At 44.2% G+C, this 17527-nt stretch overlaps 1 protein-coding gene across 6 annotated transcripts in view; it reads right to left on the bottom strand.

Annotated features, from left to right (window-relative positions):
- Positions 1-17527, bottom strand: part of LOC117345590 (interphotoreceptor matrix proteoglycan 2-like) — an 85455-nt gene that overhangs the window by 43072 nt on the left and 24856 nt on the right. For 5 of the 6 annotated variants that reach the window (XR_004536465.1, XM_033914463.1, XM_033914466.1 and 2 more), the window contains exons 6-8: positions 8986-9148; positions 7384-7575; positions 688-900 (exon numbers count right to left, since the gene is read on the bottom strand). Coding sequence is in view for 5 of the 6 variants with exons in the window: in XM_033914463.1 (XP_033770354.1) it covers positions 688-900; positions 7384-7575; positions 8986-9148 (568 nt within the window). In the remaining variant the exon portion in view is untranslated. The remainder of the gene's footprint in view (positions 1-687; positions 901-7383; positions 7576-8985; positions 9149-17527) is intronic. The other variant, XM_033914465.1, reaches the window with a different exon arrangement.

Below are 17527 nucleotides of genomic sequence, written 5' to 3'. Positions count from 1 at the left end.
CCCCCCTTTTACAAAACTGTGGAGCGTTTTTTTAGCGCGAGCCGTGGTGGTAGCAGCTCTGATGCTCAGAATTCTATGAGTGTCAGAGCTGTTACCACCGTGGCTAAAATTCACACACTACAGTTTTGTAAAAGGGGGAGGGGTTAGTTTGTGATGACATATTCCATACTAGGCGAAGGTGTTTTCTGTGTTCTGTGTGTTCGAAAAACATGTTTTTTTTGTTAGGATTGACTGCAGAATTGATCTGTACTAGTCTGGCTTGTTTAGTTTTACAATGGGTGCATTGATGTTATACTGCTCACTGCAGTATGTAAGATGCTGCCTTTTCCTAGGTACTCATGTGTGACATGTGGCTCATTACTAAAAATCATGTTTTTCGTACAGATGGGGGAGGAGTGTCAAAAAATGATGGGCCCCGGGTGTCACATATGCTAGGTACGCCACTGCAGCTGGGCCAGGAGATTTCAAAGGTGGGGGAGTTCATTTTCAAAATGAATTTCCAGGTCTGCATATTTTGTGAAAAGGCTGAAATGGGCTTCATATTGGTTTGTTTGAAATAAATGTAATTGCATTAAAAACACAAATGTAATTTGAGAAGAAAAATAAAGCCAGCAATGAGAGCATCAGGGCTGCTCTCTGCCCTTCTGCATGATTTGATGTAAAGTTGGTTTTGGTGAATGACTTTACCTTTGCTTGGTTCCTGCCTGGAATTGTGTTTCCCCCTGTGTACCAGGAGCTACCTCCTGACAGCTGCAGCGGTTGCTTTCCAGCATGTGAAGATGAAGCAGGTCTTCAGAGCCATAGTAAGCAGGATTATCCAGAGAATTTGCAGAAGAAGGCAGCCAAGAATTGGACCAGTACTTGGTGGAAATGTCATCAAAGAGACTGAAACGTCTATAACTTGAGAGAGAGAGAGAGAGAGAGGTTAGTATTACAAAAGCAACCTGGAGACATTTAAGAAGTTTTTTGAGGAATTGTGTTCAGAGATGATGAGCACGGAAGCTTTTTAGACCATATTGGGATGTGATACAATGGAGGAAAAGCTAGGATGACATCAGGGAAAACACTGGGAGATGGGTAAAGGGATTGAGACTTGTAAACCATCTTTTTGTAGTTTTAAAACCTCTCTCAAAGGTCCTTCAAGCATTTCCCTTGAGGTACCTTATCTGGAACAAGACCACTTGACTTCCAGAAGAACTCCCCTCTCTAGCCAACTATGGATAGGTCAATTTATGGTTAGTTGCTGGCTGGACTTGGGAGCTAAGGCCAAGTGTTAAAAGTACCTGCGTGTATTTCCAGAATACTGCAAATGTGTATCTGTTTTAATATGTTGCATTGTTTTGATTTTCTTGGTACATAATTCCCTGAAGTGTTATACTGTGCAGTAACAGAAGTACTAGGGGAGGGAGCGAAGGAGTGTTTTCAGGTGCTGTTGTGTTCCCTCCAAGATGCACGATGTAATTTTGCGGTTTACCATTATGTATTGTTAATAAGCTTATACTGCATGTGTATGTTTTGAAAGAAGGAAATGGCATTGGGGTCTGGGGCAGAGCTTAGCCACCTCCAAATACAAAGGTCTTCCACTGCCCCTGTGCTAAGGAAGCAGGAGCCTTGAATTGCCAACTGTCCTACAAATTTTTAAATGACCAGGCTTTTAAATGACCAGGCTTTTAAATGACCATGACTAAAGTATCTGCATATTTTTCCACAATTTAGCCCCTTATAGTTCTAGTCAAAGAAAGAGGGCTGAGCAAGTCTTCTGTGGGAACGGGATTGTTAAAAGGGAGAAGGAATTTAAGAAGAATGGGAGAAAGTGTGAAGGGTCTGTTGCAGGCTGAGGGAAAGAACTGGCAATAAATTACTCTTGGTGAAATTTGGCGAGTGCAGATTTCCTCACCCCCTCAATACGCATAGAATTCAGGCAATAGAGGAGGAAGTGACCTGCTGCCCAGCAAGTCACTTCCTCCTCCTGTGCCACTTAAACCACTGCCAGGAGTAGTAAATGCAAGAAGTTTACATGCTGATGAGTAGGTGAGGCCACTGCCTGAGAGAGTGGATGAACTTGTTGGGTATGTTTCTGTGTCCTATAAAGCTGCCATTTGAAAATTGACTGCTACAAATGTATCTGTACACATCCTAAATGTTCTCGAGCTAGCTATTAAGTTTCCTAAACCAGTTCCTTTGCACACTGTCCCAACTTTGCCTTCTCTCTGTCTATATCACTTCATAAAACACCAAAGAAAGTCTTTTTATTTTGCTGCTTCCAATTCTGAAGCTTTTCTCACATTATACATAGAAACATGACGGCAGATAAAGGCCAAATGGCCCATCCAGTCTGCCCATCCGCAGTAGCTATTATCTCTTTCTCTCTCCGAGAGATCCCACGTGCCTATCCCAGGCCCTCTTGAATTCAGACACAGTCTCTGTTTCCACCACCTCTTCCGGGAGTCTGTTCCACGCATTTACCACCCTTTCCGTAAAAAGTATTTCCTCAGATTACTCCGGAGCCTATCACCTCTTTAACTTCATGCTATGCCCTCATTGCAGAGTTTTCTTTCAAATGAAAGAAACTCGACTCATGCACACTTATATTATGTAGGTATTTAAATGACTATCATATCTCCCCTCTCCCACCTTTCCTCCAAAGTACAGTTGAACCTTGGTTTACGAGCATAATTCGTTCAAGAAGCATGCTCGCAAACCAAAGTGCTTGTATATCAAAGCGAGTTTCCCCATAGCAAGTATGGGAAACTCACTTGATTGGTGTGTCCCCCCCCCCCCCCCCCCCGATGCCACCAGCGCTGCTCCCTTCCACCCCACCACATCCCAAAAAGACCCCCCCACACACACACCCCCGAGGCCACTGGCGTGCTTCCACCTCCACCCCAATAACGGCCTTCCCCCCTCCCCCCAAGAACCAGCATCGCTCAAACCTTTACCCCGATCTGGCACCTGCACACAGCACGAACCCATGCCGGTACTGGTGCCTGAAGTTCCTGCCTCTTGCCACTGGGCATGCTCAAGGCCTTCTGGCTCCTGCGATGCCAGTTTGCGAGGCACGATTTGCTTGAGTGTTTTGCTCATCTTGCAAAACACTCGCAAACTGCGTTACTCACAAACTGCCTTATCACGAAGACCACACACCATTTTAGTAGCCTTCCTCTGGACCGACTCCATCCTTTTTACATCTTTTTGAAGGTGCAGCGTCCAGAATTGTACACAATATTCGAAATGAGGTCTCACCAGATTCTTAGAGAGAGGCTTTTCCTACTAGCCATACCTCTCCCTATGCAGCATTTGGTTGGGAACATCTCGGTATTTGTTTTAGGAAAATTTCAGTGCCTGTGTTGGGTCATCTGAGTTGCTCCAGTAAAGATGCTTCCTTCATTTCACTTTTTTTTTATTTACTACCCTTTTTAAGGGATTCACTCAAGGCAATGAACAGCAAGAATAAGTCAAACAAGCAACACAGAAAAAACCCTTCTTCTCAGCTAATCGCTGCCCAGCTCACTTGTGCTCAAAGCTTCCTGTTTCTCACTAGGTACCATAGCCCTAGCGAGACCAGTTCTACCTGAACTGGGAGCCTAAAAGGAGCCTCTGCTGTGATGTGTCCTTGATGCTGGCTGATGGCCCAGTGCACAGAACATCTCCTGTATTATTCCATCTGTTTCCTGAAGATACTCTTATCAGCTTTTGATATTAGTACTAGAATTACAGGAAGAGACTCCACCAGTTCCAGCCCTATCAGTCCCTTAGGAATGTTGTTATTGGAGAGGAGGCGTCAGTGCTGGTGACATCCAAGAGCTGGGCTTAGAGGATGTGCTGTCCCCTCCCCCCCCCACCACCACCTCTCCAAATGCTCTGTGCCTTCCTCTGCCTCGGTTCATGTCTCAACATATCTTCCTCTACCCCAACTCTTATCATTCCTTCTACTTTTGCTTTTCCCTCCCCAAAGTTCTCAGCATGTCAAAAAAGATTTCCTCTTTAGGCCATAAGCAGCATGAATGCACTGGTTGTGACCTGAAGTTTTAGCCTGAGAGGGGAGGTGACCAAAACTTTTACAAAGTCATGAGTGCAGAGATGTCAAGGGTGGTCCATCCCAAAGCTAGTGACTTGGAAGGCCAGTGAATGAGGGTTTTCTCACAGGTCCCAGCCATGTCTAAAACCAGTTCTGGCAGATGTGGATTCCATGAAAATGCCACAATTATTTTTTCTGTCTTTAGTCATCTGGTCCTCTTATTTTTCTTATGGACTTGGTCCCAGTCTCTGATTTTTGCTTTCCTCTGTTTTCTCTTAACCATCTTGCCATTTGGCACTTAGGTTCTCTCCATGCTCACCGCCCATCTTCCCTCTGCACCCCTTATTTGTCCTGTCCAGCAGCTCTCCTTTATGTCCCTCTCATGTTCCTCCTTTGCCTTCTAAGTGTCCCTGTCCCCCAGGGCCAGCATTGCACCTCTCTGTCCCTAGGCACCCTCCTACTATTTATCATTTCTATAGTGCTGAAAGGCATACGAAACATGATGGCAGATAAAGGCCAAATGGCCCATCCAGTCTGCCCATCCGCAGTAACCATTAGCTCGTAGAGATCCCACGTGCCTATCCCACGCCACCTTGAATTCTGACCCAGTCTCTGTCTCCACCAACTCTTCCGGGAGACTGTTCCATGCATCTACCACCCTTTCTGTTAAAAAAAAGTATTTCCTTAGATTACTCCTGAGCCTATCACCTCTTAACTTCATCCTATACCCTCTCATTCCACAGCTTCCTTTCAATTGAAAGAGACTCTATTTATATGCATTTATGCCACGTAGGTATTTAAACGTCTCTATCATAGCTCCCCTCTCCCGCCTTTCTTCCAAAGTATACAGATTGAGATCTTTACGTCAGTCCCCATACGCCTTATGATGAAGACCACATACCATTTTAGTAGCCTTCCTCTGGGCCGACTCCATCCTTTTTATTTCTTTTTGAAGGTGCGATCTCCAGAATGGTACACAGTACATTGGTACCTCGGTTTACGAGTGCACCGGTTTGCGAGTGTTTTGCAAGACGAGCAAAACATTCGCAAACTTGGTGCCTTGTAAACCGAGCTTGCCGAGCTGTACGAGCGCCCCCCCCCCCCCCCGCGAACCGGCACCTTCCCCCCCCCCCCCACAATCCGGCACACCCCCGCCGCCATCGGGCACCCCCCCTGCCACAACCTGAGATCCCCCAACCCACCTGAACCCTCTTCTTACTTCCAGTGTAGCCTCAGCATCGGCACCGGCACCAGCATGTCCTGTGCGTTGGTGCCGGTGCCCGAAAATCTGCTTCCTGTGCCGGGCTTGAGCATGCACGCTGGCCTCGGGAGGGGGGGGGGAAGGTGGGGGGTGGGAACATATCAAAGCAAGTTTCCCTTACTTCCTATGGGGAAACTTGCTTTGATATACGAGCATTTTGGATTACGAGCATGCTCCTGGAACGGATTATGCTCGTAATCCAAGGTACCACTGTATTCTAAAAGGTCTCACTGGAGTCTTATACAGGGGCATCAATACCTCCTTTTTCCTACTGGCCATACCTCTCCCTATGCAACCTAGTATCCTTCTAGCTTTCACCATCACCTTTTTAACCTGTTTGTCCACTTTAAGATCTGCGTGAGCGGACTGCTGGGCACGATGGACCACTGGTCTGACCCGGCAGCAACAAATCTTATGTTCTTATGCAGATCTGGGCTAGAATATACTGTATATTACTATTTACCTATGAGCAGTTCACACCCAAATCCCGCTTTTCTGTCGTGCACATAAGTTCTTCACTCCAAATGTATGACCTTGCATTTCTTAGCATTAAATATTTAATGCCAAATTTCAGACCATTCTTCAAGCTTCGCTAGGTCTTTCTTCATGTTATTCACACTATCTACTCTATTGCAGATTTTGTATCATCTGCAAAGAGGCAAATCTTACCTGACAGCCCTTCAGTAATATCACTTATAAAAATGTTTTTTAAAAAAGGCCCAAGAACAGAACCTTGAGGTACACCACTGGTAACATCCCTTTCCTCAGAGCGATCTCCATTGACCACTACCCTCTGTCGTGTTCCACTCAACCAGTTCCTGACCCAACCCGTCACTTTGGGACCCATTCCGAGGGCACTCTATTATTTATTAGACATCTATGTGGAACATTGTCGAAGGCTTTTCTAGAATCTAAATTCACCACATCTAGCATACTTCCTCTATCCAATTCTCTGGTCACTCAATCAAAGAAATTGATCAGGTTTGTCTGACAAGACCTGCCTCTACTGAATCTTTGTTGCCTCAGGTCCTGTAATCCACTGGATTCCAGAAACATCACTCTTCTCTGTTTTAAAAGCATTTCCATTAATTTACTTACCACAGAAATCAGACTCACAGGGGGGATGAGTGAAGAGAGATAATGAGGGGCAGCTGAGTGATTGCATTTGTAGCTCAGTAAGATTATTAATATTATAGAAGCACCCCCCAAAGGAGAAAGAAAGGAATGTTAAGTTGTGGATACCATTTAGGGTTTAGGGAGGCAAAATAGCATTCTCTCTTTAGTGGTTTTCTAGTCTCTTGTCTTCTACAACAATCCTATATAATAAAACCCTAGCCGCGCATGCGCACTCCTACTTGCGTGTTCCATTTTCCCTGATCCATGAGATGTAGGTCCGTGGCTGCAGGAGTGCACATGCGCGAGTCCCCAGCCCCTACCTATACTCGTAAGACTGGCCGCCAGTGCTGGACTCCCTGCTCTCCACATCATCAGAGACACGGCAGAGCAAATCAGGGCAGTAGAAGGCCCCGAAGCAGCGTGTGTATAATGCTGCAGACGCTGCTGAGTCGCAGGTTTGTCGGGACCACGGGAAGGGAAGGGGGGGGCGTAAAGGGACTAAGAGAGTCGGCCAGACTGCGGGAAGGGAAAAGGGGGGTAGGGGAAATGCTGCTGCTGCACAGGGAAGTAGTGTGGGGGGAGGGAAATGGAGGAGGAGGGAATGCTGCGGCACAAGGAAGTGGGGGGAGAGAAATGCTGCTGCATAGGAGGCAGGGAGAGAGACAGCTAAAAAGAAAGACAGACTGGGAGGAAGGGAGACAGAAAGAAAAGAAGAAAGACACGGGCAGGGAGAGACACAGAAAGACAGACAGACAAAGGTTGCCAGGGAGAGAGACAAGACAGAAAGAAAGACAGCGGGAGGGAGAGAGAGACAGAAATAAGGCAAGACAGACAGACATATATTCTACATATATTCTAGCACCCGTTAATGTAACGGGCTAAAATACTAGTGCATAAATAATTTGTGATTCAGAAAGCATTATGCTAAAGTGCAGTTGAGACTGAAAGGGACAGGCAGTGATTGTAACAAATACGAAATGTTTCTCACCTGCTTTTTGTTGGACTGAGTTTAGCTTCTCTAAGTAACACTTTAAAACGCCGGATTAGAAGGTAGGTGCTGAGAACCAATGTGAGGAGAACCCCGAGGACTACAGCACAGGCCAACCCAACCAACTTCTGCTGGCTCATTCGATGATCACAACTCGCACCCATAAACCAGTAATCATGGCCAACTGGGCACCTAGGGGACAAGAAAGAGAGTTCATCTAGTCCCACAAGTTTGTCTACAGCAAGGGCTGTCAACCCAAGCCGTGGGATACCCCCCTTTCCCTAAATGTGGTTTTCAGGAGACCCACAATGACTATAGGAGCTCGTACATGAGCTAAATTTGCATGGATTGCTGCCACTGAATGAAAATCCAGTGTGAATATCCTAAAAACGTAACTGACTGGTTGATGGCATCAACAATCTCTTCCTGTAACCCAGGGGTGTTGAAGTTCAGTCCTTGAGGGCTGCAAACAAATCAGGTTTTAAGAATATCCTTAATAAATATGCATGAGTGAAATTTCCACACAATGGAAATAGTAATCATGCATATTCATTAAGCATATCATGAAACCTGACCTGTTTGTAGTCCATGAGGTATGAATTTAGACAGATCTGCAAGCAAACGCAGGGGTTGTATCTCACACCTGTCTCATTCAAGGGTGGGCAACTCAGGTCCTCACAGACCCCAAACTAGCAAGATTTCCAGGATAAAATCGGTTTGCGTATTTAATTTGCTATATTGTAGGAATTTCTTGCCTCCTGATTTGTGAGCCAGACTTATTTAACAAATCATGAAAGACTAATTTGTTCAAACAGCCATTTGAAACAAGATGCCTCAAAATTTGCATTTGATGATGTATACTTTTTCAGGCTGTTCAGCTGCCATACTCAGTATCTTGGAATTGGAGGTTATAGTCCTATAATGTTGGAATGTAAACCATTGAGAATGGTAGATTGAGTGTGTCTGTCTTACTTAAAAAAGCCTGGGATAGGCACATGGGATCTCTTAGAGAGGAAGAGACCATGGTTACTGTGGATGGGCCATTATCTGCCATCATGTTTTATGTTTATGTAAATTAGGGATATGTTGAAAACACGACAGGTTTGAGAACTCTGAGGAATGGAGCTGCCTGATTCTGGATAGACATCAGTATCAACAACTTATACTAGGCCAGGGGTGTCAAAGTCCCTCCTCGAGGGCTGCAATCCAGTCGGGTTTTCAGGATTTCCTCAATGAATATGCATGAGATCTATTAGCACAGTGGTTCCCAACCCTGTCCTGGAGGACCACTAGGCCAATAGGGTTTTCAAGCTAGCCTTAATGAATATGCATGAGAGAGATTTGCATATATTGGAAGCGACAGGCATGCAAATCTGCTCCATGCATATTCATTACGTCTAGCCTGAAAACCCGATTGGCCTGGTGGTCCTCCAGGACAGGGTTGGGAACCTTTGTATTAGCATACAATGAAAGCAGTGCATGCAAATAAATCTCATGCATATTCATTGGGGAAATCCTGAAAACCCGACTGGATTGCGGCCCTCGAGGACCGGAGTTGCCCACCCCTGATCTATAGTGTCCCAGGAAAGGCTGCCTACTTACTTGCATCTGGGCTCCTGATTGCTCTGGTGTGTACAGCTCCCGTTATTTTTGCAGAATCCCCTGTGGCACAGTGATGTGCATCTGGCACTGCCATTTCTACCATAGATACAGTCAAAACCCCCAGGACATTGCAGAAATTCCCTGCACGGATCTGCTTGCTTCTCTAAAGATGGGGAAAAAAACCAAAAACACACCACATGAAAAGTCAGTTCTCCCTGTCTCTCTACAGGACACCAGCGGAATCATCAGAATACAAGCTGAAGCCAGGTTTAATGGGAGGAAACTGTGTGTTCACTGGTTCTACTGGACCTTGAAAAAGCAGGATTCTAACCAAAAGACATCCATTGGACATCCGTCCACAGAGGTGTTTTGCATGGACTGCAGTACACAAGTGTGTGAAATGTCTTACAGAAAAAGCTCCTCGGTGTAGGCTTATTACCATTTTTATTTACCCACCTATTATAAGTAAATTATCGTAGTGGGAGCTAAGGCACGTGCAATACATAATTCTATGTCTAAGTTTCTCCTTCATGTGGAGAAAACCCACAAGAAAAGTATGTGCTTGCACATTGGAATGTAAACATTGCATCAGAGCTCCGCGGTGTTTATAATGAGTCTTGGGTCTTGGCAAATACCGTCATAAATCCAAAAAATCAATATCAAGATACAAATGTTTAGAATCCATTGAGACATCAACCCTAGCACAAGGAGTCGAGTTCTCTAACTTAAAGAGTGCCTATTTCAACATTCGGTCTATTAGGAACAAAACTGTTCTGGTACGAGACTGGCTGGCGGAAACAAAAGAAGATATTGTATGACTTACAGAAACATGGATGATTTCTGATATTATAAATGATTTTTTACCTCAGGGTTATAAAGTTCAAAAAGAGGTGGAGGTCTGGCAATACTATTGAAACATATTTGATTTTACAATACTGGATTCTATATCAACTTGAAATCCTGAATTTTTGACTTGTAGATTGTTTCAGGAGTCATTGGATGAATTTTTAATAGTCACTTTGTTGTACATTCCCCCTAAGAAATGGAATTTAGTGAGAGAAGATTTTTACGAGTGATTTAGGTTTATATCACCTTTTGCTGGGTGATATAAATATTCACATGGATCAGGCGAGTACAGATGTTGATTTATTTTCTTTTTTAAAGAGTTTAGATATAATGATGAAAAAGAAGGTTGGTATCATGGGAAGAGGTAGGGTAGATCATGTAGAATTTTGGTCACACTAATATTGAAAAATATTGAGCGACAAGAAGAAAATTTTTGATCAGACTGCGTAAATTTAAGAACTCAAATTTTAGATGACTCAGGTCTGACCCAGCAGAGGCATTGCTTATGTTCTTATAGCACCACAGAAGAAAATGTTTAGGAGAGAAAGAGTACATAATATTTGGTTTGATGCAGTTACTAGAACAAAAAAGGGCCCTTAGAAGGAGTATAAAATTATGATTTTAGAGAAACGTAGTACTTTAAGGAGATGTAAAGACTAAGGGCTCCTTTTACAAAGCTGCGCTAGGGCCTTAACGCGCACGCCTCATTTTGAGCAGGCAGTGCGTGCGCTAAAACCGCTAGCGTGGCTTTGTAAAAGGAGCCCTAATAGTAAAAAGCTTTTTAAATTGGTTCATGAGTTATTTGAGATTGATTCAAAAAAGCCTATCAATTAAGGAAACTATTCCATCTGCTGATACATTGGCAGAATTTTTTTTTAATAAAATTAGTGGCTTGCAAACTGTTTTTAATGATCAAGATAATGATTTTACAGATATATCAGGAGAATTAGAGGGTGTTAGGATAGATATGATCCCAGATTGGGATTTTTTTCTGTAAATTATATTCAAAATATGCAAAAAAATATTGCCGTTTAGATGTCTGCCTGAGAAATGTATTGTTTACTTATTCTTCAGTTGCAGATGGTACAATCTGAGAAAAATTTAGGAAGAATCATAATTACACCCATTGTAAAAAATTCTAAGGAATCACTTAAGAGTGAAAATAATTACAGACCAGTAGCTAGCATTTGAAAAAAGAATGGAGGGATTGGTAAATGCTGAGTTGGTAAAATGTAATATCCTTCATGATAATCAATCTGGGTTTCGTTACGAAACCAGCTGGTACTAGTGCCCTGATCCTGCAGTTGGATCTAAGCAGTGCTTTTCATCTAGTGGATTGCATGGATTCAACTGGGATCAGTGGTAATATAAAAAAAAAACTGGTTTAGTAGGTTCCTGAAACAAAGACCATATGAAGTGTTTACTGAAGATAAATACTCGTTTTCATGGAAGAACTCATGTGGAGTTCCGCAGGGTTCTCCTCTATCTCCAATGTTGTTTAACATATATTTAGTTTCTTTGGCATATTTACTTCAAAGTTTAAATGTAATATTATATATATATGCAGATGACATTACCATATTGTTACCCCACAAGGTTATCTCAAATGAACTGATTACTCAAATTTCCAATATTTTGGAAAAGGTAGAATTGCGGATGTTAGAGGTTAGGTTGAAGCTTACCGTAATCCTGAAAAAACCAAGATTTTTCTAGCTAGCCTTAATGATAAAATTCAGGAAACAATTATTCAATAGAAGGGTCAAAGCTTTGAGATGGTGCCATATTTGAAAATTTTGGGAATAACTTTGGATTGTACCTTAACTTTCAGGAAGCATACAGACTTGCTAATTAAAAAAAGTTATGCAATATTGTGAAAATGAGGACCATTAAGGAGTCCTTTTGGTTGCTGTGTTGTCTACCTTGGATTATTGTAATATTGTTTATTTAGGGTTACCAAAAAAGACTTTATTAAGACTCCGATTAGTTAAGAATGCTGCAGTCCGTTTGATTTTTGGACTTAAAAAATATGATCATGTTAGTCCTTTTTATGCTAGACTGCATTGGATGCCATTTGGGGCTAGAGTGCTTTTTAAGTTTAGGTGGATTATTACCTTCCTATTTGGTTTTTTACTTGAAATTGTCTTATTCAATAAAATGTACCAGAAACTCAGGTATGTTCATCTTCCGTACCCCGAGGGCCTGTCGTTTTTTGGACAGGACATTGGAATATCAGGCAGGGAAGATGAACTCCTGGATGAGCCGTTGATTGCTCAAGCCTATTCTTACTTTACATTTAGGAAATTATTAAAAACTTATCTATTTGATAAACAAGAATGCAGATTTTTTTTTTTTTAATTACGATGGTGTTTTATAATTATTTTTAACCTATGTTTTAATGATAGCAACGAGTTAAGAACATAAGAATTACCGCTGCTGGGTCAGACCAGTGGTCCATCGTGCCCAGCAGTCTGCTCACGCGGCGGCTCTCTGGTCAAAGAGTTGAGATCTTAGCTATTGCTGCATTTGACTGATGTATGTAGAAGGGTGTTTTTGAAATTGTATGTTCTGCTGAAATGTTTCAGTTTCTTTGTGGTGAACCGCCTAGAACTATTGGTGGGGCGGTATACAAGAAAATAAATTATTTTTATTACTAGTCTTTAAGCCTGTTACATTAACGGGTGCTAGAATAGATGTGTGCATCTTTCTTTCTTTCCTTCTTTCTCTCTCTCTCCTTGGATGCTGTCTGTCTTCCTTTCTGCCTGTCTCTCTGGCCCCATGTCTGTGTCTCTCCCTAGCCCTCCTGTCTGTCTGTCATTCCCCTTTCTCTCTCCCCGTGGCCCCCTGTTGTGCCATGCCTGCCTGCTCTGTGCCCCCTTTCTGTTTCCCCCCCTCCCAGAGCAAAGTTTCAAGTTTATTGTAGCTTTGATTTAAACGCAATATCAAGTATTTTCAATGCGTATAACAATATTAAAAATTTGGGGGAATAAATAAAATCATTTGAGACAAAAAACATACAAACCTATCCATAGTTAATAGAGATACATAAGGAATATAAGGATAAACTACATTTGTTTTAAAAGAAAAAAACGAAAATAAAAACATTTGGGAAAAGAGCAACATCAGGAAGGGTATTAAAAAAATTTTTTTAATGAAACTTTGGTTTGGAAAAAATGTTTAAAAAAAAGGCTTAATAGGAAAATCAAAGAAGATTATCTGATCTAAGCATGATTGCTGTCTGCCCCTCCCTAAAGCAGCCCCCTTCCTCTCTCCCCCTGTTGTGCCATGCCTGCCTGCTCTGTGGCCCCCTTCTTCCCCCCCCCCCCCGAGCAAAGCATGATTGCTGTCTGCTCCCAGCACACCCTTCCCCCAAAGCAGCCCCCTTTCCCTCTCGCCCTGGCCCCCTGTCTGTATTGCTCCCAAACCCGGCTTCCTGCTCTCTTCTAGCCCACTGGCACGAACTGCTGCCGCCGCTGCTGCTCTTCAAAGCAGCCTGCTGAGGATCGGCGGCAGGCTGTAGTGAACCTTGCAGGCCGCTCTCTACCTCGGTAGCACGTTCCCTCTGACACGATCCCAACCCTCGGGATCGCGTCAGAGGGAACATGCTACCGAGGTGGAGAGTGGCCTGCGAGGTTCGCTACAGCCACCCGGCAATCCTCACCAGGCTGCTTTGAAGAAGAGCAGCAACGCCAAATTTTGGGGCCTTACAGTGAGTGAGGGTGGGAGGGGGGAGTTGCCGGTGTGTTCCCTGCCTCTGTGTTCGAAAATGGAAATCGGCACGGAGGGACACATCATGCTGTCAGGGAACACACTGTCGCTTAGGGTTTTATTATAGAGGATATAAGAGGGGTCGAGATACTTTCTCTAGTCAAATGTTACCTCATATTGGGCCACACTTTAGAATATTAGTTCTTGTTTTCTTAAGAACATAAGAGTTACCATACTGGAAGAGACCGAAGGACCATCAAGCCCAGCATCCTGTTTCCAACAGTGGCCAACCCAGGTCTCAAGTACCTGGCAAGATCCCAAAGAATAAAATAGATTTTATACTGCTTATCCTAGGAATAAACAGTGGATTTCCCCAAGTCCTGCTTAATAGTGGCCTATGGATGTCTCTTTTAGAAAATTATCCCTGCTAAGCTGTTTTGTTTGCGATTAAAATTCTTCAGCAATAATGTTGTCAAGTTATGCCTCTCACTAGCTTATGACTGAACTGCTATTCTTAAAGTGTGTTAGTCTGTTGTCAATGTGAAGCACACTGATTTGTTACACTGGACCATCATTTTGGAATGCTTTTCCTGCACACGCACTATCAATTTGTCTTTTAGGACAGCCTTGACTACGCTGTGTTTTGAGCGTAATTACAGTTGAAGTGGTCACTGGCTACCTTACTTTACTGTCATGTAATAACATATTTTATTGTTAACCAGAATATTCATTGCATATGATTTATCTTGACTTAATCTATGATTTTTACTGTAAACTGCTGTGGTTGATTTTTGAGCTGAATACACTAATATGGGCAGAACTGAATTAAGAACTAGAATTTCAAGTTTTGTTCTCATTCTCTTGTTTTCCTCCTCTTTCTGTTCCATCTCACTTTCCATTGGGACGTAAATGCTCAGTCTGGGGCAAGAAACTGACATCCTCCAATCCACGAAACATACAGCCCTCCCAAACTCTTAAGGAAGAGAATCCCCTCCCACCCCCTTAGTAGATAAATTCCCTCCCCTGCCCTTATTTGGCAGCAGTGGCGTACCAAGGGGGGGCGGGGGTGGTGGTCTGCCCCGGGTGCAGCCTTAGGGGGGTGCACAGCCGGCCCGGTCCCTGTCGCGCTCCCTCCCTCCTTACTTAAGGTGACCAGCGAGTGAACCCTTCTGACCCTCCCAGCGAGAGCAGCAAACCTCCCTCCAGTAGCATCGGCAGCCGCAGAGCTAAACAGGCTGCTTCGCGGCTTTCTCCTGCTGGTGATGCATCACTGATGACAGTGACGCTTCACCGGCAAGAGAAAGCCACAAAGCAGCCTGTTTAGGGCTGTGGTTGCCGACGTTACTAGAGGGAGGTTTGCTGCTCTCACTGGGAAGGTCGGAAGGGTTCACTTGGGGAGAGATAGGAGGGTCAGCGGGGGTTCGGCTGGGAGGGGATTGAAGCGGTCTGCCTTGGTGCTCCAAGGCCTGACACCATTACCTTCTTCGGGCAGTAGCAGCTTTTACAATTTGCTGATGTTGCCGGCTTCAGGCCTTCCTCTCTGTCGGGTCCTGCCTACTTCCTGTTTTCATGAAGACAGGACCCGACAGAGAGAAAGGCCGGAAGCCGGCAACAGCAGTGAATTGTGAATGCTGCTGCTGCCTGATGAAGTTCAGGACACCAGGCCTTGGATGACAGAAGGAAGAAAGGGAGCAGAGGGGAAGAGAATTGGAGAGAGTGTTGCTGTACCCAACTGGAGGGAATGAAAGGAGATGCCAGGGCTTGGAGGGAAGAAGAGACACCAGGGCATGGAGGGAAGGAGGAAGGTATGCCAGACCAAGGGAAAAGGAAGGGAGAAAGAAAGGAGATGTCAGAGCATGGAGGGGGAGGGAGAGATGGAAGAAAAGGAAAGGAGAGAGATGCCGGGAATCAGGGAAGGGATGATGCCAGACCGTGAGGTGGGAAGGAAAGAAAGGAGAAGAGAGAGATGCCAGAGCATAGGGGAGGGGGTGGTGACAGAGAGAGAAAAACGGAGAGGTGACAGAGTTGAAATCAATCATGTACAAAGGAGAGAGGGGGCACGGGGTAGATAGTTTATGGAAGGAGCATAGAAAGAGAGAAGATGCCATATGGAAGAGAGAGAGAGGGTGGACACTGAATGGAAGTGTGGGGGAGAGGAGGGACAGCTGCTGAATAGAAGTGTGAGGGAAAGGGGGAGCAGATGCTGGAAGGAAGTGGGGAGGAGAAAGAAAAAAAGGGCACTTGCAGGATTGAGGGAAGAGGATAGAGTTAGTTACTGGAAGGGGTGAGGGAAAGAGGTGGCAAGCTATAGGTAGACACAGTGAAAGAGGGAAATTGAGAATAGTAAAAAAGAATTTAGACAGAGGCAGAAAATAAATTGAGAAGGAAGACCAGGGAAGAACAGGAGGAAGGGAGCGGAGAGAGAGATGCCAGAGCGGGGGGAAGGAGAGGAGACAGATACCAGACCAATGGGGGTGAAAGGAGAGATGGAAGGGGGAGGCATACAGTTTCTGGAAGGGGCATAGAAGGAGAGAAGATGCCATATAGGGGCAGAGAGATGGCAGACAGTGGATGGAAAGAAGAGAGTAACAAGAAGATGAGGAAAGCAGAAACTAGAGAAGACAAAAGTAGAACAAAAATTTTCTATTTATTTATTGCTTTAGGAGACATGTGTCACTGTTTCTGTGGTGTTGCATTGTATGCAGAGTCCAGCTTCTTGCTGGTTCAATTTAACCTTTGTCTATGAATTTCTATTCTATTCCCCCTTTTACAAAACTGTGGAGTGTTTTTTAGTGCCAGCCGTGGTGGTAGCAGCAATAATGCTCAGAATTCTATGAGCGTCAGAGCTGTTACCACTGTGGCTAAAATCCACACTACAGTTTTGTAAAAGGGGGAGGGGTTAGTTTGTGATGACATTCCATACTAGGCAAAGGTGTTTTCTGTGTTCTGTGTGTTCGAAAGACTGCAGGATTGATCTGTACTAGTCTGGCTTGTTTAGTTTTACAATGGGTTATTGCTGTTGTACTTCTCACTGCAGTATGTAAGATGCTGCCTTTTCCTAGGTACTCATGTGTGACGTGTGGCTTGTTACTAAAAATCATGTTTTTTGTACAGATGGGGGGAGGGGGTGCCAAAAAATGATGGGCCCCGGGTGTCACACATGCTCGGTACGCCACTGTTTGGCAGGGTTCACCTCTAGCATTTGAAACCCATCTCTAGCCTGGCTTTTGATAGAACATCATTTGGCATTTTGATTGCTTGACAATGATGTGTGTGCGACGAGAGCTAGTTGTCATAAGATGTGTCATTTTCCTTTCTCCGTGACGACTGTTGCTATGGAAAGGGGCCCAGCTTTCTGAGGAGGGAACAGATCAGCAAGCACTCTCTCCACTCAGGGGAGGCATCTGTGGAAACTCAGTGAGGACTGAAGACAAGTGAGAGATTTTATGAAGGTTGAATTCACCTAGATTTTGTGATCAGTTCCTGAGGGACATCTTGCTCTTTAATATCTTTTAACCTCAGGTGGAGGCATCATATGTCTTATATAGTTTTTTTCTAGGTGTTTGACAATCGGGCTAGCCCTAGGTGGCAAAGCTCATCAGTGTCACTCTCTTCATTTAGTCCTTGGAAGATTAAGAGGGTAGAAAGTTCAAATGGTGGGTCCAACGTCAGGTTTCAGGATTTCCCCAGATCACCTGCATATTCATTGGGGAAATCCTGAAAACCCAACCTGGCGAGGGCTCCAGACTGTTCAAGTGCCACAAGCTATTCAGGTTTTCAATCTTGAACTAATTCCTTGACTGTGTCCAGGGAGAGCGAATTTCTCTTGGCTCCCATGGATGCAGCTACTTGAAAAGGCAACCGGTTTACAGCTCTCAAGGACCAGAGTTGTGATGTAATGGACTAAAGGAACAGTTCTGTTCACCATCCTACCACAAGAGCAGGATTCAAGCAATTTTTCTACATGGAAGTTAAATCTGGGATCCATTAG

Source organism: Geotrypetes seraphini, chromosome 11 (assembly GCF_902459505.1).
Source record: "Geotrypetes seraphini chromosome 11, aGeoSer1.1, whole genome shotgun sequence".
Lineage (NCBI taxonomy): Eukaryota > Metazoa > Chordata > Amphibia > Gymnophiona > Dermophiidae > Geotrypetes > Geotrypetes seraphini.
The sequence above is the reverse complement of the archived record's forward strand: the minus strand, read 5'-3'. Positions and strand labels throughout refer to the sequence as shown.